Below are 21710 nucleotides of genomic sequence, written 5' to 3' on the forward strand. Positions count from 1 at the left end.
CCTCCTCTAGAATGGCTAGGCATGGCGCAGCGGCGCGGGAATTTTCTTTCCTCTGTGACCTCGGTAGAGAAATTGTCATGGCAGTGCCGTTCCTCAGTGGTGTTCATGAACTGTAAAGCCAAGGGAGCCTGTGGCCACTCGGAAGTGCAGCGACAAATGGTCCTGATTCACTTTGCGGCATGCAGGTAAGTTTTACGCGGCGGTTGCGGCGCCGTGGAGGACGCCATCTGTCAAGGTAGGAGTCTCATATGATATTTACATGCTGCACTTGGATATCCAAGTGCAGCAGAAGTAGGGTTGGGTTACTTAACGGAATTGCTTTGATGTGAACACTTCGCAAACTGATTCCGCAGTTGTATTTCGTCGTTGCGTACAAACCCTCCGTTTGCCTGCATTATTGGCCCGTGGAAGGCCATGTTTCTGTCAGATTTCGTCTTTAGCTTGGCCTGTTGCTGGTGATGACATGGGAGGACGAAATGGGAAAGCGTCGGAGTGTCCTGAAGTGGACTGCATCGCCTGGAAACGAACGGAGCGCGGATAGCAGTGCGCTGTTTATCCCTCCTGTCCGCGGGCCGTTTCTTTGCTTCCAAATGACAGCGTGCTTTTACGGGTGGTCGGAGGCGCTGCAAACACGTGCTTTAACTGTGCACACTACTCTAGTTCTTCGCTTATCTGACGTCCCTCTATAGGCGCTGTCGCTCTTAGCTGCGTGAGCCGCCTCGTTGAGTTTCTCGAACTCGCGTCGTTCTGCGGTTGGACGTCGTTATCGCTTTGACTGCGACACCGCTGTTTCAATGTTCGTGCGGAAATGACTTTTGAGAGACGCTAGCTCCGAAGAAACGCCTTTTGCATTTGAGGCTCGCTTCTTTGTAAAAGGTAGGCCTTGCAGGCTCTTTCGTAAGTGACCTAGCTTTGCCGGTAGGGAACCCTGTTCTTGGGGCTAGCTGTCCTGTATAGAATAGCAGTCATTGAAATTCGTTTTGTTAATAGAGCTAACAACCTGCTTAATGCTGGAAAGCCAAGAAACAAAAGTGTCATTCATTTTGTGCAGTAACTCTGCAGAGTTACTGAAAAGATTGCAGAAGATTCTGAAGCGTATATAACCATTCCTTCTTCTGTGACAGCCTCATTGTGAACAAGGGCCCCGTATGGGACCCGAAACGTCATTTTTCATCTTTCGACTTGGTCAGGGACCCAATTTTCATTTGTGAATAAATCAAACTCGGCAGAGTACATCACCATTTTTACTGTGCCTTTGCATTTGTAGCATGCATCTCATCTAGCCGACAAACTATATGCATGCATAGTTTACCTGAGGTGAAAAAATTTGGACAGTCCTGTTGATATTCGTTTTTTCAGAATTCGTCAGGCACAAATGCTTCTTCATTGGGCACTTCACCAGTCTGGAAGTGCCCTGCTTTTACTGGATCTTGTTTGCCGCCTCTTAGTGAAGTAAAATTTGAGCGGCTATATGCAACCTGCAATGGTCAGGTGGCGCTACTGAAGCACTGTTTTCAGGGCCACCAACACCGGCACCAAATTATTTGAGGCGGCCAACGCGGTTGGGTTGCTTTTGAGTCGTACGGCAGGAATTATGTCGGTCGTTATTTTTGGCGGTTTCAAGGCCACCGAAGACCTTCAGAGCTATTTCCGACCAGTGATACTAGTGAAAGGACACCGCGTTTTCATGAATGGTCACGTCTACAGTGTGAAAGAAGTTGACTGGAAGGACCTAGCCGCAAAGTGGAAGGACCTAACTGCCAAGTGTCTCTTAACAAAATAAACATGTTTACGATGTTGAGCTTTGCGTAACTAAACAAAGCTTTTTGTTTGTTCTTGCCTATGCTCATGCTTATTGCCCAAAACACTGAAAGAGAACAAAGTCGGCATGGGATTAATCAGCTGCTTTTGTTTGCTCCCAGCAGCAGCATATTTTCCTCGTGGTTTTGCTCCGCAATTTCACACGTCTTGTTCATAATCATGAATGCTTCACGATTATCGACTGCTTCTGTACATAATGGCAGGCACTGAAGTAGAAATCGGGCAATCTTGCAAGCTGCAGGTGATGTTCTGGTCGCCATTACCTTTAAATTCATGCAGTGCTGGTTGAAGTAAGTTGGAAGCGCCTATTGGTCCATGGATGGATAGATAAGGCTGAACCCTTTAAATCGGGCACTAGTTCAAACCACCTAGCGATGACTTGTGATATTTTACTCTTGTCTTGATTTTAGTCACCAATCAGATAACCTTCGCTTGGTTACTTCTGCGTGCTTAAAATCTACTTTTCCTTCACTGTCCTTAATTCAAATGCTTTGCATAAATCAGCCCCGCTGCTTTCCACTGCAGGGTGAAGTCCTTCACAGAAAAATATCAAGTGTTCAGCCATTTCCTCCTCTCCACAAGCACCACACAATGTATGTATCTCGTGGTACCTGACTCTGTATGTCTTAGTCCGCAAAGCTCCCGTCCTGGCCTCAAACAACAAAGAGCTTCCACTACAATTATCGTAGATATTTTCTTTGGCAATTTCTTGCTTAAAGATCCTGTATGTTCCCAGTGCCGATTTCGTCAGCATCCCTGTTTTCCACAGAGCTCTCTCTGTTTCTTTAACTTTTTTCTTAACCAATAATTGCTAATTTGCCCCCGACTGCTGTCCAGATATTTGTCAATTTTCTAGTTCGCTTTCTCCATTTCGTGTCAACATTCTTTATATGTACAGGTATCTGAAAACTTTCCTAGCCCACTGCTTTTCCACCATTTTTCTTAATCATTCCTCAAATGATATCTTACTGCTAGCTTCTCTGGTCTGGAACGATGCCCATCCCATATCACCCTGTACCTCCTGATTTGGTGTATTGCCATGTGCTCCGAAAGCTAGCCTCTGTACGCCGTGTTCTTTGATTTCTAACCTTGCTTGAACATCTGGCCTCATGCACAGGAACGCATTGCCGACAGTCAGACAAGGAACCATCACCCCTTTCCAGATTCCTCTTGCCACTTCATACCCGTTGTAATTCCATAGTGCCTTATTTTTCATGACAGCTGCATTCCTACTAGCTTTATTCATTACATATTTTTCATGCTCTGTCAGATACTCAGCACCGTTATTTATCCACACCCCAAGATACTTGTACTCATCCACTACTTCTAGTGTGAACTCCTGTATTCTATGCTCGCCGCCCTCATGGTTAAATATCATGACTGCAGATTTTTTCTTACAAAACTTGAAACCTAATCTATCTCCCTCTGTACTGCATATGTCTAACAACTTCTGCAGGTCTTCCTTGTTGTCAGCCATTATCACTATATCGTCCGCGTATATTAGTCCCAGTAATGTCTGTTTAATCAATTCCCCTTGCTTGAAAAAAGATAGGTTGAAGCCTAGTCCGCTCCCCTCTAGCTTGGCCTCCAAACCTTGCAGGTACAACATGAACAACAAAGGGGACAGAGGACATCCTTGTCTACGCCCCCGCTGTATCTCTACAGGCCCTGATACATTTTTTTCCCATTTTATGAGCACTCTGTTACCTCTATATATATCTTTTAAAAGATTAATTACTCCATTTTCCACATCCAATGTGCCCAATATGTCCCACTAATGCTCCTGAGTAACGTTGTCATAGGCTCCCCTAATATCCAGAAATGCTAGCAATAAGGGCCTATGTTCCTTTTCCGAAATTCCTATACACTGTGTCAATGAAAATAGATTGTCCTCCAACCTCCTTTGTTTCCGGAACCCATTCTGTAGTTCCCCTAACACCCCCTCGTTCTCCACCCAAGCCTGCAGTCTATCCTTTATAATTTGCATCACCACCCTGTAAACCACAGATGTCACTGTTATGGGGCGATAGTTACTTACGTCTGCTTTGTCCCCCTTTCCCTTATATATCATGTTCATTCTACTTAATCGCCATTCATCGGGGACTTTCTCATCCACTGTCATTTTGTTCACGACCTGTATTAATGTTTGCTTGGATTTTGTTCCTAACTTCTTTATCAACATAATCGGGATACCATCTGGTCCTGTTGATGTGCCACTAGGAACCTTTTTCTCTGCCCTTTCCCACTCTCCTTGCTCAAGTGAAGCTATTGCTATAACTGGTCTATCCTCCTTCGATAAATTATGTACCACGTGCTTTGCTGAAAATTTTTCCGTCATCCTTGTTCCTATGTGTTTTATTGCTTCATCCCCTTCTAGTCGAATACCCTCATCTGTAACAATAAACCTTTGTTCTAGCCTAGTTTTATTACTCATTGCATTCAGATGTTTCCAGAACTTTTGGGCTGCTTTTCTATCCTTTTTATTTACTTTTGACATCCATTGGGCACCCTTTCTTCTAATTTTCTCATTAATCAAATAGGATGCGTCCCTTCTACACTTAATGTATCCCATTTTCTGTCTACTTCGGGTTTTGGTTCCCCCCTCTTCTTGGAATATCTGTGTTCCCTGGATGCTTCCTTGCGCTTTTCTATTGCCCTCTTGACCTCCTCATCCCACCAACTCTTGGGTTTGCATCTTTTCCCTTTTAGCTTTACTCGCACCTTAGCTAGCTCTAGCTCCAGTAATCGAGTTAATTTGGTATAAGTCCATTCTGTTTCACTATCCTCAAAAATTACTTTCTCGATTTGTTTGGCTGCTACTTCCAATTGCTTTTCTGAGTAAAAATTTCCCCCTGATTGTTCATCTTGCTTCAGTCCTACATTGCTTTTTCTTCTGAAGCTCAACTTGATACGCTTGTGGTCACTACCTAGACTTCTGGAACCATCTTCATCTATGCTCATTACCCCTAATCTATTATACATCCTCTGTGACATTAGTGCATAATCTATCGTCGAGTGCAGACTCCCCGCCTCCCATGTTATGAGCCCCTCACACTTCTCAGTGCTGTTGCATACAACTAAATCATGCCTGTCACACATGTCCTGCAGCATGCTTCCTGTCGAATCCGTGTACCCATCCAGGTCTTCTATGTGTGCATTCATGTCGCCTAATATAATTATCTCGCCCTGTCCTCCTAGCTCATCAATGTCGCTTGCAATACATTCTAACATTTTCCTGTTTTCCTCTTTGGCATTAACCCCTGTCCACAGGTATACAAAGCCAAGGAGTGTTTGCTTGCCTGCCACTGTTCCTTTTAGCCATAAATGTTCCCTGCATCCCAGTCTAAGCCTTTGAAAATTCATACTTTTATGAATGAATGCCCCAATTCCACCTCCCTTTCTGCTGCCCTCTGTTCTATTGCAATATTCCCATGCGTAGTCTGGGTTACGGGGTGGTTGCTCCATGTCTCTAAGATGTGTTTCCACTAAACCATATACCATTAATTCCTCCTGTCTTAACTATTCTTCTATTTCCTCCCATTTCAGTCTATTCCTGCCACATTGCATGTTACTGAAACCTATATCTGAATTAACGTGGCCCTGGCGCTTGCGTCTATTTCTTCTCCTATGGTTCCATCGTCCCTTTGATCTTGGTTCTTCATTCTCTACACTGGTTCCCGCAGAGGTCTGGGTCCCCCCAAAAAAGCTGTTGCCTGGCGACCTATCCTACTGCCCACCCTCTTGCCAGTGGCACCACCGTAGTGAATGCCATCCTCTGTAAAAGGGTGGGGCCTGACCACGTACACTTCCCTGTTGACTTCCATCACCTAGTATCTTGGTCGTCGACTCAATAACGTAATTACCCGGTTAGCCTCAACGACCCTCCTTTCGGTTTCGCCAGCCTGCCTCTGGACCTCTGGGATTGTGCATATGGTCACATGCACACTCTCAGAGGCCTCTCTAAGCCTACGCATCCCCACCTCCAACTGCGTCTCAAGATTCTGGCTCCTCCCCTGCAGTACATCATTGAGACCAGCATGGATGACCACAAGGTGTTCGCCATCCATGCTGCCCACCACCACCTCCCGGGCTCTGGCCATTGCATCCACCATGCACTTTCCCGACTGAGCCTCCACCTGCACCCGCCTGTCTGCCTTCACTGCCGTCAGAACGCCTCCCTCAACCCTCGCTACATTCGAGTCCCCGACCACCAGAACTCTCCTGCGCCCCAAACGTCCGCTTCCTAATTCCATCTGTTGGCCTCCAGAAGAACCGACAACTGAGCTAGTTGGTGCATCTTTAAGCCGTGGTAAAAACAGCGCAGCGACGACAGCGCTTGTCCGTCTTCTTCTGTCTTCTCAGCGCTTGTCCGTCTTCTTCTGTCTTCTCTGTGTCTGTCGTCGCTGCGCTGTTTTTACCACGGCTTAAAGAGGCTGTTGGCCTCCGGATCGCTCTAGCTGGCTCTCCTGCCGCTGTACGCTATTGTCGCGAGTTTCCATGCCCGCTTTAACCTTTTTCATTTCGTTCTCATTTTTCTCACTCAATGCTCGCTGCACTACAGCACTGTACGATCGACGAGCCTCGTCCCCCACCTGACACTTCTCCGAACGGGGGTGCCCAGCCAAAGCCTCCTAGAATACTTTCAGGCCTGCGCACTCGCTCCGTGACGTCACGCACCTTGACCGAGCAGTGCGGGAAAGCATCTGCCGGCGTCGCGCGCAGTGCATGCGGCACGCAAAGCTCTAAACATCTAAACATCTAAACTTTTTTAATTTTCTCTCTTGAGCTGCGGCCTTCTTAGCCGTTAGCAGGTCCGTCTTCATCTGGACGTAATTTTTCATGTAGGTGTTTGTGGCAGGCCACAAAATGTTGGAAATCACTTTGTCCGGGTGATGTCCGTTGCAGCAAACATCCAACTCTTCGTCATCGCTCAACAAGTGCTTCAGTAAGCAAAGGAGCTGCTCTCTCTGATGGTGTGTGGAATGGAACTGCGCGGCGTTTTCTTTTGTCGTGAATTTTTCAAGCACAATTTCTGTGTGCAGAACAGCGTTCACAACGACAGGCTGCGGAAATTTGAGCGCTCCTCTAGTGAGCCCTTGAATTAGACAGTTCTCGTCCGGTGGAATGTCCCTGTCCTCTCTAGTCAGGTTTCTTGCACAAGCTTCGCAAGGAAGTTTGTTCAAGGCGGCGTGGGCGCAGAAACCAGCTATGTAAATTATTGCGGGCAAACTTTGCTTCTTTGAATTGATGTCATCCCATGTAACCGTGATGTTGTATTGGTCTTGCAATTTTCTGCCTTCAAATGTGATGGTGCTGGACTCTGAGAGTTCTTTCATATCTGGAAATACCAGTGAGTCTTGAAGACGCAGTTTGGTTTCCGACTCAAATATTTGCTGAACAGAAATATGATAATTGGATCCAGCAAGCCGGCGGTAACGTCCAAACCTGCTCTCGAAACTATCTGTTTGAAATTTCCCCAGCAAGACATATTCAAAATTAAGCTCTTCGAGACAGTACCTGCCGAGTTCTATCAACGCATATGATGTCAGCCGGAGTGCTGCATGAGTTTCTGGAGTCAGTGAACCAGAACGGCTGCCACTCATCTTCAGGTCATTCCATGTGTCCAACCAGTCTACAAATTCACCAAGAAATTGCAGCTGCACACCAGTCATGTTTCTGACAGGCTCCTGATAAGGATCTCTGAGGTGTCGGCCCTTTGATGGTGTTTTTGTGTTCACGATGCACCACCACCTGTGTATTAAATCAATGAACTCCGCAGTATCAGCGGCATAAGGAAAGCCGGGTTTCGTACCGGGAGTCTTCAGAGCTTGTGCTACAAAAGGATTGATTACTTTGAGCGCAAGTTTCACATTTTGACGCTCAATATTTGTTGGGTGCAAGGCCTTGTATGTTAGTCCATAGGCAAATTTAGACAGGTTGTGTCGCTCTGAAGTATACAGGTCCCGAAGCGTCTGAAACGAAGCTTTTTTTATGTCAAGCTTTGATTCTGTGCTTTTAAACTCTGGATAAAGAAAAGATGTATCTGGATTTTTTTGATTGAGCCAATTGTTCCTAATGCACTTTAACAGGTGCACAGGATCCACCGCAAAAAACAACGGCCGTGCATTGTCTGCCGGATGAGGATACACTATGTCAATTGCTTTTTTCTTGGAAAATAATGACATTACTTTTCTGTTTATAGAATTGTTATCCCTTACAACCGCAATAACCTTGAGACCGGCTTTTTCAAGCCCTAAAATAACCTTTTTGAGGACTTCATGCAAGTCACTTGCCTCAATGCTGAAAACTGGCAAGATATGTGCCACATCTTTGTGTCCAGAAAGCAACGACTGCATCATAAATACGTGCGCAGTTTTGGCAGCTTCAGAGGAGTTGGATGCTGTTCCCGTGAGGGAACCTCCCTTATACTCAAAATATTGCTGTATATGGATCTCATCTATCATAAGTGTTACCGTCCTCTCATGGGGTTTCAGAAGATTTGCTTTTTTTGTTATATAACTTAAAAAACCCTGATCACTTTGCTCTGCCGCAGGGCTAACGTTGTATTTGTTACAGAGTCTGGTGATTGTACAGGGATGAGGCAAGATCAATTTTCCAGAGCTGCGAACAAATTTGTACGCATGTGGGGAAATTGTGAAAAATATGCTTGACAAGATGACAAGCTCTGAAGAATATCTAAATGCAGTCCGTTCTCTGTTGAGCAGATGAAGCTGTTCTTTTAGAAATCTTAGGGTTTCCATCTTTTCCACTGGCAGAAGGTCATCACTTGAAAGATCATCAAGAAGAGAAAAAAGTAATTGAAAGCAGGCTTTCAGTTTTTCGTCTTTCTCGCAAAGGTCGGGTGCTTTGAACTGCTGCACACTTTTGAGGACGGATTCCAAACTGCGCATGTCTTCAAGTCTGTCGGGAACTGTCATTTCACCACCGCGCAGCTCAACTTTTCTCCAAAAGGCTGATACCTTCAACGAATTATTTACTACCACGGAGCGTTCGATTTCTGGGGGGCTGAATTCTCGTTGACGTGAAAGAATGCTACGGCGGCGTCAGTTTTTCGCATCACCCAGAAGTCTGGGACGTGAAGACCTTCAAGGAGAGACAGAAGTTGCCCATACGACGAGACTTTGTTCCTGCGCTCCTCTTCTTCATGTGTCGCAAGTGACATCTCGATGGCGTCTTGCAGACGAGTTGCTTCGCGTCGTCTCTGTTTTGCATCGGGCTCCTCACGAATCGGTGCAGAATTAGACAAGTATGATGCGCAATTTGGCAGTATCGTAGGTACCGCGTCAGGAGTGAGTCGGGTGAGGTTCATCGCAACTTCTATTGTCTTTCCATCAGCATCTGTGTACGATGTTGTAGACCGGAGGTATTCGGGCTTAAAATGGAGCTCGCACACCTGCATAAAAGAGGAATGTTCCCTTTGAGTATATGAAATTTTTCTACGTCCTGTTTTCTTTTTTTCTTTTGCGATGTAAGTGCTGTTGTTACTACCACAGATTGGCTAATTACTGCTATTGGTGCTGCTTATAAGTGCTGCTGTATGTCAGTTAACTGCCATTAACTGCAGCACGCCGTGTATCGAACTGGTTGCATGCCGTATGCTTAATGCATCCGAATGTATATTATCATTTGACATTAACCGTGATTGACATATGGGAAAATTATATTACCTTTGGATCCCGCAGTGTGTCGATGTCCAAATCATCACGCCGGATGGCCTGCTTCCATTTTATCCTCCGGTCGTCTTTTGGGAATGAGAAGACACGGACCTTCGGACCGCCGTCATAATTTCCACGGCAGTTCGGCACGCAACAGCGGCCCATCCTGGACTGCCGGAACTTTCACTGACACTTTCACGACGCAGATATGCAGCACACAACACACGTTTGCAGAAGGAAATCAGACCACGCTACGAAAAGAAACACGTGCTTAGCTTCAGAGTCAAGCTGCCGTGACAGGACACTGCACGCAGCACGTGTGTACTGACAAGCCTAGGCGGTAGTGCACCAACTTGTTTGACCGGTCACCCTACTGCCCGACCGGTCAAGGTGGGGTGACGTCAAAGGGTGCGAGGAGGAAAGTGCGGAGGCCTTAAAAAATTCGAGGAGGCTTTGGCCCAGCCGGCCGCGACCTGAGCGCTTCAACCTGTTTTTCTAGCTGGGTCCGCTTTTCCCGCTCTTCTTTAATCTCGCCTACCATTCGCTTCAACAGGGCGGCATTATTCTCCTCCTTTTTAATCAAATCGGCGACCTGAGCTTCCAGCTTAATCCGTGCCTCTCGTTCGACCTGCCGGTCCGCATTAAGTGCATTAAACCCAGCTTCCCATTCCCCTTTTAACGCATGAACGGCGTCCCCAAACCGCTTGCACATCTTACACACGAAGCTAGCCTCACCCGCCTCGGCTAATCTCCCGAACCCTGTCCCATCTAAGTAACACCAACGGTCGCACTCCTGGCACTGTACTAACTCCCCGTCCTTGTCCTCCTTAACTTTCCTAGCTTGCTGATCCATCGTCCGGCCGACTACGCCTTGTGAAAGCCCGCCAAAATTCCTATGCCGATTGCCCTCGGCCCTACGCAACGTAAAAGCACACGTAAAAACGATAAGCAGCAAACTGGCACCCCACACGTAGCTGCTGACTGCGGTTGCTGAGAAGCGGCGGCGGCCCGATAACGCAATCGCATTCTACGGGAAGCTCAAGCGTCCAACAAGTTTTCTTTTTACTTTCAAATGCGCACTCGGCGCTGAAGGGAGCGTTGGTAGTTGATGGAAGGGCCGCTGTTCCAGTCGAGGCGGCACCCCCATTCGGAACGGCAGCGGTGCCAGGGAGTGTCAGTAGCCGATGGAAGAGCCAACGCCATTCGCGTGTAGTTTCTCTTTGACTCTGACGCATTTGACTACAGCCGGCCGTGTTTCACAAGTGTTTAATGTAGTGCTTCATCAGTCATCATTTGTGCTCCAGATCGGGCAAGTGGCCGGCACTCGTTCATGGCTACATTCAAGATGGCTGCCATTCTTTACGCCGAAGAAACAAACAGCTGCCCGGCGGGCCACAATTTCGACGTTTGCAACGGGTGATACAGGTGTGGCAGCTGCAGCAAGGCAAAATTTTCAGCTGTTCCATGATCTCCATGATCTCCATCAATAAATGAAGCTGTGACTCACCGATCCATCCTCTGGTAGATGGAGAGGTGTCCAAGAAGAAGATTCCATAATGTGCTCCTCAGCTTGATATGCAGGCCACTCACACACTTAAAAATTCATTGGTTTATTGATTCATCATTGCATACAATATACCATGCAGATCAGTTGGTAGATATTAGTAAAAATTGCCACGGCGAAATCAAGCTAAGTTCATTCACACAGTCTGGGTGCCTGCACATGCTGTGTTAAAGATTATGCTAATAATGCATGCTGTGGATGGGCCACTCACGCTATCAAATACGCTCTTGGCATATGCACAAGCATTTGACATTCATGGTGTTGAATTCTGCTTCAGAAATAGGCACATTTGACAGGCCCATTTACAATTACTGGCCTCCTTCTTCGTGGCGTCCCAACAGAGGCTGGGGCGGTTGGCAAAGTCGGAAGTTCCTGCATAAGATAAACTGTTTAGTAATGCAGCCCACCTTAGAATGCCTGTTGCCCGGTTCTCCTCCGCCATGCATCAAGGCATAAGAAGGAAAGCAGGACATGAGGCTAATCACAAAATTACTCGGCATGCCCACTACTGGGCCACGCAACAGCTTCAGTGCATATGTACTCAATGCCTTTCGATGTCACTGCAAAAGAAAAACGCTCGCACATTGTTAAACTCGTATCACCTAGCATGTTAAGGTAATGTTATATGTCTACACATTTTATTTTTTTTATACACTCAGTGTTGCAGAAATAAAGCAGGGTTAATAGCACAACTGTGTAGAAGCGTGAATACTTACAGCTTTAAAAATTATTGTATTAAATTTTGTGTCGTGCAATCTCTTTTTCTGAATGCCCACTGGAACTGACGTTAAAGAGGTTGGCATGTACCCATATAAGAAGTATTTCATGAAAACTTATACAAGGAACAACTGAAAAAGAAGAAAACATGACAGTACAAATTTTTCATGTAGCACGCATGCCAGTTTGCACTGAATACTTTCTACATAGCTGTCAATGACCATGTCCAAAATCAGTAAAACCAGTTTGGAATAACAGGAGAAAATTTTTTGAAAAGATATCACTGACCTGGTGTAGTATGTCTTGCATAGCCAAATTTTTCTTGATACTGACAGATTATTTGTAGTGGAACTCTGACGAGATGACTATATTGATTTGTGTAACGAACATAAGCAATGAAGGCACATGAAAGAATATTGTGGCAGTTACTAATGTGCTTATGTGGTTCCACAAAAAGGTACCATCCTATATGAAGGATCTTTGCAGAACCTACTGCACTCTGCTACTGTCTCCGGTAAGCACGGGGCCTGACAAACAACTGCAGGTTCTACTACACTTTACATTGCAGAATTGCAACGACATCCTACCTCATGCAGTGAATAAACCTGGATGGAAACCACACAGGACGATATGAAACTTACTGGTGTAAGTTGAAAGGCTTGAGATGGCCCTGGCAGAATGTCCTGCATTGTGGCCACATCCATAGATGCCTGTAAAAAAATTTTGTTCAGGAGAAATGTGTGTGTACCGAGACATAACAAGCGTTCAGTTTTAAGCACCTAGTGAAAAGTGGAGAAGCATCACACTACTAGACCGTTTTGAGTTATGTCTGAAGGAATAAAGATATGACTGGTGTGCTGAGGTGGCTTGGTCAAAACTTCCTCTGAGCCTGCGCCAGGAAGCTTTCTTTTACATAAAAATTCACCCGTTTCGTGACTCGTGCTGCGAGATAAACTCAGACACTGTCAATCTTCTAGCAGTTGCTGTCACAAAATGGTATATCGTAACATACCTGTTGTGATGGGCCTGGTAAAGTTTCCTGGCTTTCAGTGACATCCATAGGTGCCTGTGAAAAAAAATTTTATTCTTGAGAAATATGCTTCTACCAAAGAATAAGATGTATTCAGTTCTAAGCAACTACTGAAAAATAGAAAAGCATCACACTGCTAGGCTGTGTTTTCAGTTCTGTCAAAAGGATTATAAAAACTGACTGTGTTGAGGCGATTCAGAGAAAACTTCCTCTGAGCCAGTGCCAGGATGCATTCTGTTACAGAAATCTTTTTTTTGGTCGCTCGTGCTGCGACATAAACGCAGACACTGTTGTTCTTCGAATTGATGCAGTCACAAAATGGCATATTGTAAAATACCTGTTGTGATGGGCCTGCCAAAGTCTCCTGGCTTTCAGCGACATCCATAGGTGCCTGTAAAAAAAAATTTATTCTGGAGGAATGTCATCATCGTCATCATCAGCCTGACTACGCCCACTGAAGGGTGAAGGCCTCTCCCATGTCTCCAATTAACCCTGTCCTTTGCCAGCTGCGGCCACCGCATTCCCGCAAACTCCTTAATCTCACCCGCCCACCTAACTTCCTGCCACCCCCTGCTACGCTTGCCTTCTCTTGGAATCCACTCTGTTACCCTTAAGGACCAGCGGTTATCTTGCCTTTGCATTACGTGCCCTGCCCAAGCCCACTTCTTCCTCTTGATTTCAACTAGGATGTCATTAACCCACGTTTGTTCCCTCATCCACTCTGCCTACTTCTGGTTTCTTAACGTTACACCTGTCATTTTCCTATCCACAGCTCACTGTGTTGTCCTTAACTTAAGCTGAACCCTCTTTATTAGCCTCCATATTTCTGCCCCATAGATGAGTACCGGTAAGATACAGCTGTCGTAGACTTTTCTCTTGAGGGATAATGGTAAACTGCCATTCATGATCTGGGAGAACCTGCCATATACGCTCCACCCATTCTTATTCTTCTAGTTATTTCCCTTTCATGATCTGTATTAGCGGTCACTACCTGCCCTAAGTAGGCATATTCTCTTACTACTTCCAGCACCTCGCTACCAATTGCGAACTGCTGTTTCTACTTTGGTTTTCTGCATATTATTTTTTAGCCCCACCATTCTGCTCTGCCTGTCTAACTCATTGATCATGCTTTGCAGTTCTTGTCCTGAGTGGCTTAGCAAGGCAATGTCATCAGCGAATCGCAAATTACTCAGGTATTCTCCATTAACTCTTATCCCCAAATGTTCCCATTTCAGGCCGCGGAATACCTCCTGTAAACAGGCAGTGAATAGCATTGGCAAGATCGTGTCTCCCTGCCGGACACCCTTCCTTATTGGAATTTTATTGCTGACTATATGGAGGACTATGGTAGGCGTGCAATCGTTATAAATATCTTCCAATATTTTCACATAACACTCATCCACACGCTGATTCTGCAGTGCTTGCATGACAGTTGAGGTTTCCACTGAGTTAAATGCTTTCTCGTAATCAATGAAGGCCATATATAGGGGTCGGTTATAATCTGTGCATTCCTCTATCACTCACTGATAGCGTGAACATGATCTATTGTTGAGTATCTTTTACGAAAGCCTGCCTAATTATTTGGTTGATTAAAGCCTAAGGTTGTCCTGACTATTAGTGATTACCTTAGCAAATACTTAGTAGGCAATGAACAGTAAGCTGATCGGTCTGTAATTCTTCAAGTCCTTGACGTCTCCTTTATAAAGATAATGTTAGCATTCTTCCAAGCTCCTGGTACTCTCGAGGTCACAAGGCATTGCATATATAGGATGGCTAGTTCTACTAGCACAATCTCCCCTCCCTCCTTCAACAAATCTGCTGTTACCTGATCCTCATCAGCTGCTTTCCCGCTTTTCATTCCTACTAAGGCTTCCGTTACTTCCTCTTCTCTTACTGCTACGGGATGTCCCATTGCTGTGCGCTGCGGCTTCTCTCATTAACGTTCTGATTGCATTGGCTACTGCATAGATTTTTGTCTCTTTGGCTATTTGATATCTTATCCATATTGCTAATGATAGTGCCCTCTTTGTTAACGCATACATCATGTACCAAGCATACAAGGTGTTCAGCTTTAAGCAGCTAGTGAAAGATGGAGGTGGAGCATCACACTTTAAGACTGTTTTGAGTGCTGTCTGAAGGGTTAAGAAATATGATGACTAGTGTGTCATGGGATTCGGATAAATCTTCTGGTGAGCCCGTGCCAGGAAGCAGTGTTTGTAGCTCCTACTCCAACATATACACAGCCACTGTGATGCTTTGAATAGCTGTAGTAGTCACAAAACAGCGCTGTTTGAAAATACCTGTTGCAGTGGAGACGCTGGAGATGTGTGACTTTGTGTTAGTGCTTGCTGGGCGCCATGCTGAGCAGTGGCAGCAACAGCTGTGCCATCGCCTGGCTGCTGTGAAAGGGGTTCCTGCTGTAAATGAATAATGAGGTGCATCACATGCTCGCAGTGGAACGCCAGCCTTAGCTAAAAAGATGCATGTAATTCAACAGACAGATGTACCAGCATGTAATTCAACAGACAGATGTACCAATCTGAGACTGTCAATATGGAACACAGCCAGTGGGCGAGAGTGCACCCATTTCTTAAGAAAGCAACAGCAGAGAAATGCATTGTTAGTACAGCAGGTCTACCATATTTTTGAGAAGGGAGAGTGGGGTGTCTCTCCTCAGGCTCACCCAGCTATACCCCATGAAGTGTGTATGCTATGTGTATGAGGAATTATATATGCAGAACTGCCGTATCTGTATAATAAGGGAGCTAATTATACTCATTGGCATCCACCCAAGCGGCTAAAGGAAAGCTATAAATTGTTTCCACAGAAACTTCGCAAAAAAAACGGGATTCCCCTAAACATTTGGCCAAGCTTTCTGCCTGTGTTTTGTCTTTTTTTCTTTGTCTCATGCTTCCCTTTTTCCTTATGTGTATGACATTTACCGTATTTACTCGCGTAATTTGCGCCCGCACATAGATTGTGCACCCCAAAAAGTTCAAACTTTTAACCCGATAAAAAAAAAAACTACTCGCACATTTTGCGAACTATGCTGAGCCAGACCACCAGCATGTACGCGGGTGCGAACTGTGCCGTTTACCCGGCTTGCTCGCGCTGGCGGTCGCTGTCCCGGACGAACAGTTGCGCGCGCTCCCGAATCCAAAAATACCGTACCGTTTGCTATACGGTTTGCCGCTAGTCAGTCGGGCCACACGCAAGGGCCCCGTTTTATTGCCCGTTATCTCCTCCCACGGCTGACTTCGCGATTGAATCTTTGCGCGTTTATTGCTTTGAGCTAAGCACGTGCGGTGCCGTCATGTCATGCCACCCCGCGGGGAGCTATAGCGTGGGGAAGGGGGGGGGGGGGGGGGACGTGTCAACCTTGTTGCCATGGGGCGAGGGGTGCCAACCTTTTTTTAGGACATGTTCGGATAACTCGCTTGCGTGTAAATTGCGCACCCTCTTTTTGGAGTCCTAATTAAAGAAAAAAACGTGCGCAAATCACGCGAGCAAATACGTACGGTGCTCTATGCCTTATGGAACTTCTTTGTGATTTCCTTTGTAAACGAACTATAGTTTTAAGGAATTACAGTGCTCTCTCAGTGACACTTCCCAGGTGCTATGGCCGAGATGACAACAAAAAATGCACCGCCTACTGCTAGGCGCAAACATTTGCACACTACAAGTAATAATTAAATAGAAATGATGCCCCAAGGAAAACTGTGGTGTGCTCGATGCTCTTTTTTTTATTTTCTTCTAATGATGGAGTGCGTAAGCTAATAAATAAATAATCATGTACAGTAAGCAGAATTTCACCAGAGCCATATATAAACCGCAGCCAGTTTAGGAGTATAATGACACAATTACTTTTTATCAGTGCAGGAGTACTGTAGCCGCGCTACTCGATCATAACGTCTAGCTAAAGCCATTTATTCACAAATCGTTCTATTTCTTGCACGAACACCTAAAACATCATATTGAACGCATGCTTATGCAGTCAAGTTATAATAAAGCACCTTCTCAATAAGAGCATTTCTTTCCAATCTCTTGAGAATGTATAGAAGGTGGATCCTCACCTGAAGGGGGACGGCATCCGCACGTATACGAACTACGAGCAGCGACATCCGATCGAAGTGCTCGGGCAGGAAATGTTTTGAACATACGCAGGTCCATTTTGCTGGCTCCCAGTCTCTTTGGCCTGGTCTAACGGCCTCAGTCCACTGCCTCCTTCGCTCTGGATCTTTCGGAAACCTGTTTGAGAACAATACTATTCACTGCACTCGGACAAAGAGCCACCAATAAGGCCGGGGCGGTACGAATACCACATTCACGCCGTGTCGTGCGTTATGTTCTGCGAGCATGCATTTTACTCATTACGCATTCAATTAAATACGAAAACAAAATGCAGTATACTTACGTGTGGAAAGTGACGCCCGGTTCTTGTCCTGGCGTGCGCGACCGACACCCAGGAACGCAGCAGCTGGGCATCGCAGCGTCTTTGTTGTCAATGGAAGCAGAAGTCTCACTTTCCGCCGTGTCTGACAGCTGCCGACAGCTTGGCGCGGCGCGAAATCGTCTGCTCGCGCCGCTCGCGTTGATCTTCGCGGCGCTCGCATGCCATTGGCTGAGAAAACGGCCAAGTGTCATGGCAGAGCCCTCGCTTCCGGCTTCAAAAAAATGTGACGTAGCAGCCTCTCCTCTTTTCCTTCTTTCCTCCATGTTTGTGGCCGTCAGCGTGAAAACATGGCGTGAACTCTCATGTCGATGGCAGTAGGGATTGCTGACGATGACCTCGGGAAAAGGGCAGTTTTGGTTTCACTTTCGAAGCGCAGAGTCGAATTTTCTCTTGTGGCGTCACAAAACCACTCAGTTAAGTTATTTAAAGGTCGCGAAAATAATACGGTTTTACCTGGAGGCATTTTGACGTCCTCTATGTGGCTTTGCAAGGTCCTTTCCTCTGGAAGAGGCCAGCCAGTTTCCCGCAGGTACTCGTAACCACGAGAGCCACATTCAAGTCGCAGCTTCAGTGCTCCTTCCACCGTAGCTTTGGTGCAGGATGAACCTCTCATGGTGCCCTTCCCCAGCATATAGATCTGGTCTTCTGCGAGAAGGCGTCCCAGGGATTCTCTTAGCTGGTCCCGTTCAGACTCAGCCTTTCTCCGTCTCTTTGCCTCCAAGTCTAGACGGCATTTCATTGCATCTAATTCATCGCAGTCAGAATTACCCAAGTCATTTCTTTCTGATGAAGTAGCTTCAATGAGGCCTGATGAAGAATCATTTTGCACACTGTCATTCAGTTTGTCTTTCCAGAAAACTTGCAAGCCAGTCTAGCACAGGTTCAGAATGCTTTTCTTTTAACCAACGCTGCAAAAGACAACCAGCAGCAGCACAAACCTTTCTCTTCCAAAAGGTGAATGTCACCTTGGCTGCCAGTGTCGGTTTCAAGGCCTGGCTGCGCTTCATTCCCTTTAAGTGAGGAGTGGTTAACATTGGGGCCTGCAGAATAACAAAAGAAACCCTCGAATTTTATGATCAAAATCGTTTGAATTGTGGGAGTTCTTTCTAGGCCGTCGAGCCTCCTTTGAGGTCTAGGCCGTGAACTCTGAGCTCCCGGTATTACACACCGTGCGCGGCCGTTCTCGCGGCGGCGCAGCGGAAATGCAAAATAAACGCATCACGGAACAGGACGCTTTGCCCGGGACCAAAGGTTTATTGGTTCTCCCAAAGTCGCTGACTGCTTGAAGCTTGATCTGTGACCCTTGCAGTCTGGCTTGGTCGTGCGGCTAATGGGTCAAGATGGCGACAACAAAGAGGGAAGAAGGGGCTGAATTACCTGACGTCCTCTCGCTGTCGCAGCTCGTTGAAGTCTCCCTTCGGCCATGGCTGGTATCCGCCGATCTCGGCGCACTTGCCCATTGTCACATTCGGCCAATCAGCGACTGCTCCGGCGGCACCTGGTGGTGCGCGCTTGCGACCGGTTTCGAGCAAGGAGGCGGCTCAGTGCTCTCGAGCAGACCCTCTGGCTACTTGCCCGTGGGGAAGGAGGAAAGCGTCCGCTTTCCTACGTCTCCACGGTGCGCCTCGCTGGCCAGGGAGCGGTACGCCACTCCGAAACTCCCACACTCCTCCTCCCTAAAGACCGAACGTCCCCTGGTGCTCCTGGGGATGGCGTCGCGGCAGGAGGCTCGCTCCCTGGCCCGGGTTGTGCGACCAGGACTCGGGGCTCCGGGGCGACAGCCATCCGGGCCCGAACCACCTCGGCGTCGAGGTCGCTCCCCTCCAGATGCTGCCGGTGGTAGCGGGAGGCAACGTGCGTGCGCCGGCTGACGACCAAGCCACTGCACTCCGGCCAGTACGCGGCCGCCGGCTCCGGTGGCATCACGGCTTCCGGGTCGCCGCCAGGTGGTCCGCGATGGTGCTGCCCCGGAAAATGCAGGGGACCGGCTCCCACGCTAGGCCCGCCTCCACTTGCAGCTGCCGGTCCCACGACGCCACGCTTACGTAGGAGCAAGGTGATCAATGGTCGTCTGCCTGTTTTGGAATTCCCACGTGATTTGTCCCTCACATTTAGTTTCTCTATATACAATAACTGGGGGAGGGGGAAAAGATTGATAGGAGAGCGTAGGCGTGCAGTCGCAGTGTCAATGCCAGTTGGCATATGCTGCCCTCCCAGGCCTAGAGGCGGCAAGAGAGGCCGTTGCCTCCAGGAAGGAGAGGAGGTGCCGGAAGGCCTTGGTGGGATGGTGGCCGCCAGGGAACAGGTGTTCCAGTGAAGAGCTGGGGAGGCCCGAGGTGTGGAAGCCCACCTCCATGATGGACTTGGCAGGCATGAAGGCAGGGCATTCACACAGCAGGTGCTGGGCTGTCTCCGCTGGGTCGTTGCACAATGTGCACCCAGGGGAGGCAGTATGGCCGAGACGGTAAAGGCGAGAGCTGGTTTAGGTGCAGCCCACCCTGAGTCTTTTGTGCCGGTGCTGCGCTCCGCTATTTCAGCACGCCGCGACCGTCTGCACTATTAGGGTACTGCCGCACCTAGCAGCTAAGAAGCTCTTAGCTGTCTCATAAGTGATTCCTTCATTTTTATTTTTGTCGTTGCTGTAAAAAAGAAATGTGCAAGTTTGTGCATGCCTTAGGCTACAATTTATTTGCTTTATATATATATATATTTTTTTTTTCAGAACACCTTACTGTCAAGAAAGTTAGTGGTTCGAGCTGCTAATCCAGTTTTTTTCTTAATAAACAATTTAGCATACAGCCGCCAATTTCACAATATAATATTTGTCATTATATAAAAAAACTGATTAGTTAATTTCAATTAATGATCTAATTATTACGCTCTATCACGTACGTGATGTCCACCTCTCGGTAAAACCCAACTGCACAGACCGCACATGCGTATATCTAGTTTTTAAACTAGAAGTTCTTTAAAGGTGGAAAAAAAAAAACACCGTCTTCTGCTCATTGTGGTAGCTTTATTATATATTGTGTTTCGCTTAAAACTTTCACACACAGGTATAATGACACTCACAATAATGTTGCTCTGTTAAGTTCTACCACGTGAGTTAGCATTTGCCTGCATAAATGAAGTATTTGTACGGCTAGTCTGACCATTACAGTAACAAACGATGAGACACCAGCAATGAAGTGTTTGCAAACCATTTTTATTGCTTTTGGGATAAAACTTACTTGTTCTTAAGCGTTACTGCTTTCCGGGCTGCGGCCTTCTGCTGCGCATTGTCTTGTATGGCGTCATTTCTTAGTTTGTAAAAGTTGTTTAAAACAGTGTTGGCTGCAACGCGAACTACCAAGCGCAGGAGAGTTTGTGCAGTGTGGCCATTTTCACATGTCTCAATGTCATTTTCTTCCAGGAGGCAAATCGTCTGTGAAATCACTACACCACGTTGATTACTACAGGAGAGAAAATGTTCCATGTTGGCTCCGAAAGACGACTTCTCTGGAACTAGTTTTGTTATCAGTACCATGTGAACTGTCAATGGCTGGGGAAACTTGAGCCCTCCTCTTGACAGGTTAGCTATCATGACAGTGTTTTCCGCTTCGATCTCTCGATTTTCAATGACCAATGTGCTGAAGCAAGTAGAACATGAAAGCCTCTTTAAAGCAGCATGAGCAGCATATCCTGCAATGTAAACAATAGCATCCGTGTCAGAGTGGGCACGTGTAATATTGTCGTCGCTGACAGCCACAGAAAAGTTGCACGCCACAAGATCTTCACTTACGTCTTCACACTTTGTTTCCTCGCGTGGTAATGTCAAAAGTTTTTGAAGACGAAGCTTCTCACATTCGTAGAGCTGACGCATGGAAATGTGGTACTGTGATCTTGCCAGCTGGCGGGTAACTGCCGAACCGGTCTTCTAGCACGTCCGTCTGAAATTTGCCCAGCAGAACATACTTGAAGTGAAGTTCCTCTAAGCAGTAGCGCGAGAGTTCTACCAGATAATAGCATGTCACTCGCAAAGCACTGTGTGTCTCTTTCGTCAGCGAGCCACTGGTGATGTTGATTCTCCCCCAAGCGTCCAACCAGTCGACAGCGGCACTCAGGAAAACTGTGTGTCATCAACAGACCTTACAGGGTCTTGCACGCTGTCCTTTAGCCTGTGGCCTTTGAAAGGGGTCTTAACGTTGACTATTTGCCACCATGTGAGGATAATGTCAATGAAAAGAGCAGTCAACTCAGCTTGAGGAATCCTGAACGCGGAACCATGTGTTCTGAGGGCATTTGACACAATCTGATTAATGACGCCGAGAACGAGCTTTACATTTTGCCGCCCCATTGAAGTTGGATTCACGGCTTTTGTGTTCAGTCTGTAAGCAGCCTTCACAAGCGACGTCTTCTCTGAAGAATAAAGCTGCTGCACAGCTGCGAAAGAAACAGCTTTCATACGAG

General features: G+C 46.8%; 1 protein-coding gene, 1 long non-coding RNA gene and 1 pseudogene across 7 annotated transcripts in view; 1 reads left to right on the forward strand and 2 right to left on the reverse strand.

Annotated features, from left to right (window-relative positions):
• Positions 1-21710, forward strand: part of LOC144128099 (uncharacterized) — a 62575-nt gene continuing 40865 nt past the window's right edge. The window contains exons 1-3 of one of the 5 annotated variants that reach the window (XR_013313683.1): positions 1-185; positions 12347-12423; positions 20674-20832. This is a non-coding gene — a long non-coding RNA (uncharacterized LOC144128099). Of the gene's footprint in view, positions 236-298; positions 877-12062; positions 12424-20673; positions 20833-21710 lie in introns of those variants that run through there. The other 4 variants (XR_013313685.1, XR_013313681.1, XR_013313684.1 and 1 more) reach the window with 4 other exon arrangements.
• LOC144128098 (uncharacterized) lies at positions 6272-11986 on the reverse strand (annotated as a pseudogene).
• Positions 12430-20675, reverse strand: LOC144128097 (uncharacterized). 2 transcript variants are annotated; one of them, XM_077661181.1, is made up of 5 exons: positions 17223-20675; positions 16882-17056; positions 15109-15225; positions 13146-13199; positions 12430-12844 (listed from the first exon to the last, which is right to left on the reverse strand). In XM_077661181.1, the coding sequence occupies exons 1-5, from the start codon at positions 17522-17524 to the stop codon at positions 12752-12754; spliced, it is 741 nt and encodes a 246-aa protein (XP_077517307.1). In that variant the 5' UTR covers positions 17525-20675; the 3' UTR covers positions 12430-12751. The 2 variants fall into 2 exon arrangements, with proteins under 2 accessions (XP_077517307.1, XP_077517306.1); XM_077661180.1 differs by lacking the exon at positions 12430-12844 and having other exon boundaries at positions 12879-13199.

Source organism: Amblyomma americanum, chromosome 4, assembly GCF_052857255.1.
Source record: "Amblyomma americanum isolate KBUSLIRL-KWMA chromosome 4, ASM5285725v1, whole genome shotgun sequence".
NCBI lineage: Eukaryota > Metazoa > Arthropoda > Arachnida > Ixodida > Ixodidae > Amblyomma > Amblyomma americanum.

Excerpts from the sequence above, each read along its gene's own strand:
- LOC144128097 (XM_077661180.1), bottom strand. The coding sequence starts at position 17,524 with ATGGAGGAAAGAAGGAAAAGAGGAGAGGCTGCTACGTCACATTTTTTT. Across the intron at positions 17,057-17,222 it reads CCGGGCGTCACTTTCCACAC|GTTTCCGAAAGATCCAGAGC; the intron begins GTAAGTATACTG and ends GTTCTCAAACAG. Across the intron at positions 13,200-15,108 it reads CAGCGTCTCCACTGCAACAG|GCACCTATGGATGTCGCTGA; the intron begins GTATTTTCAAAC and ends TTTTTTTTACAG.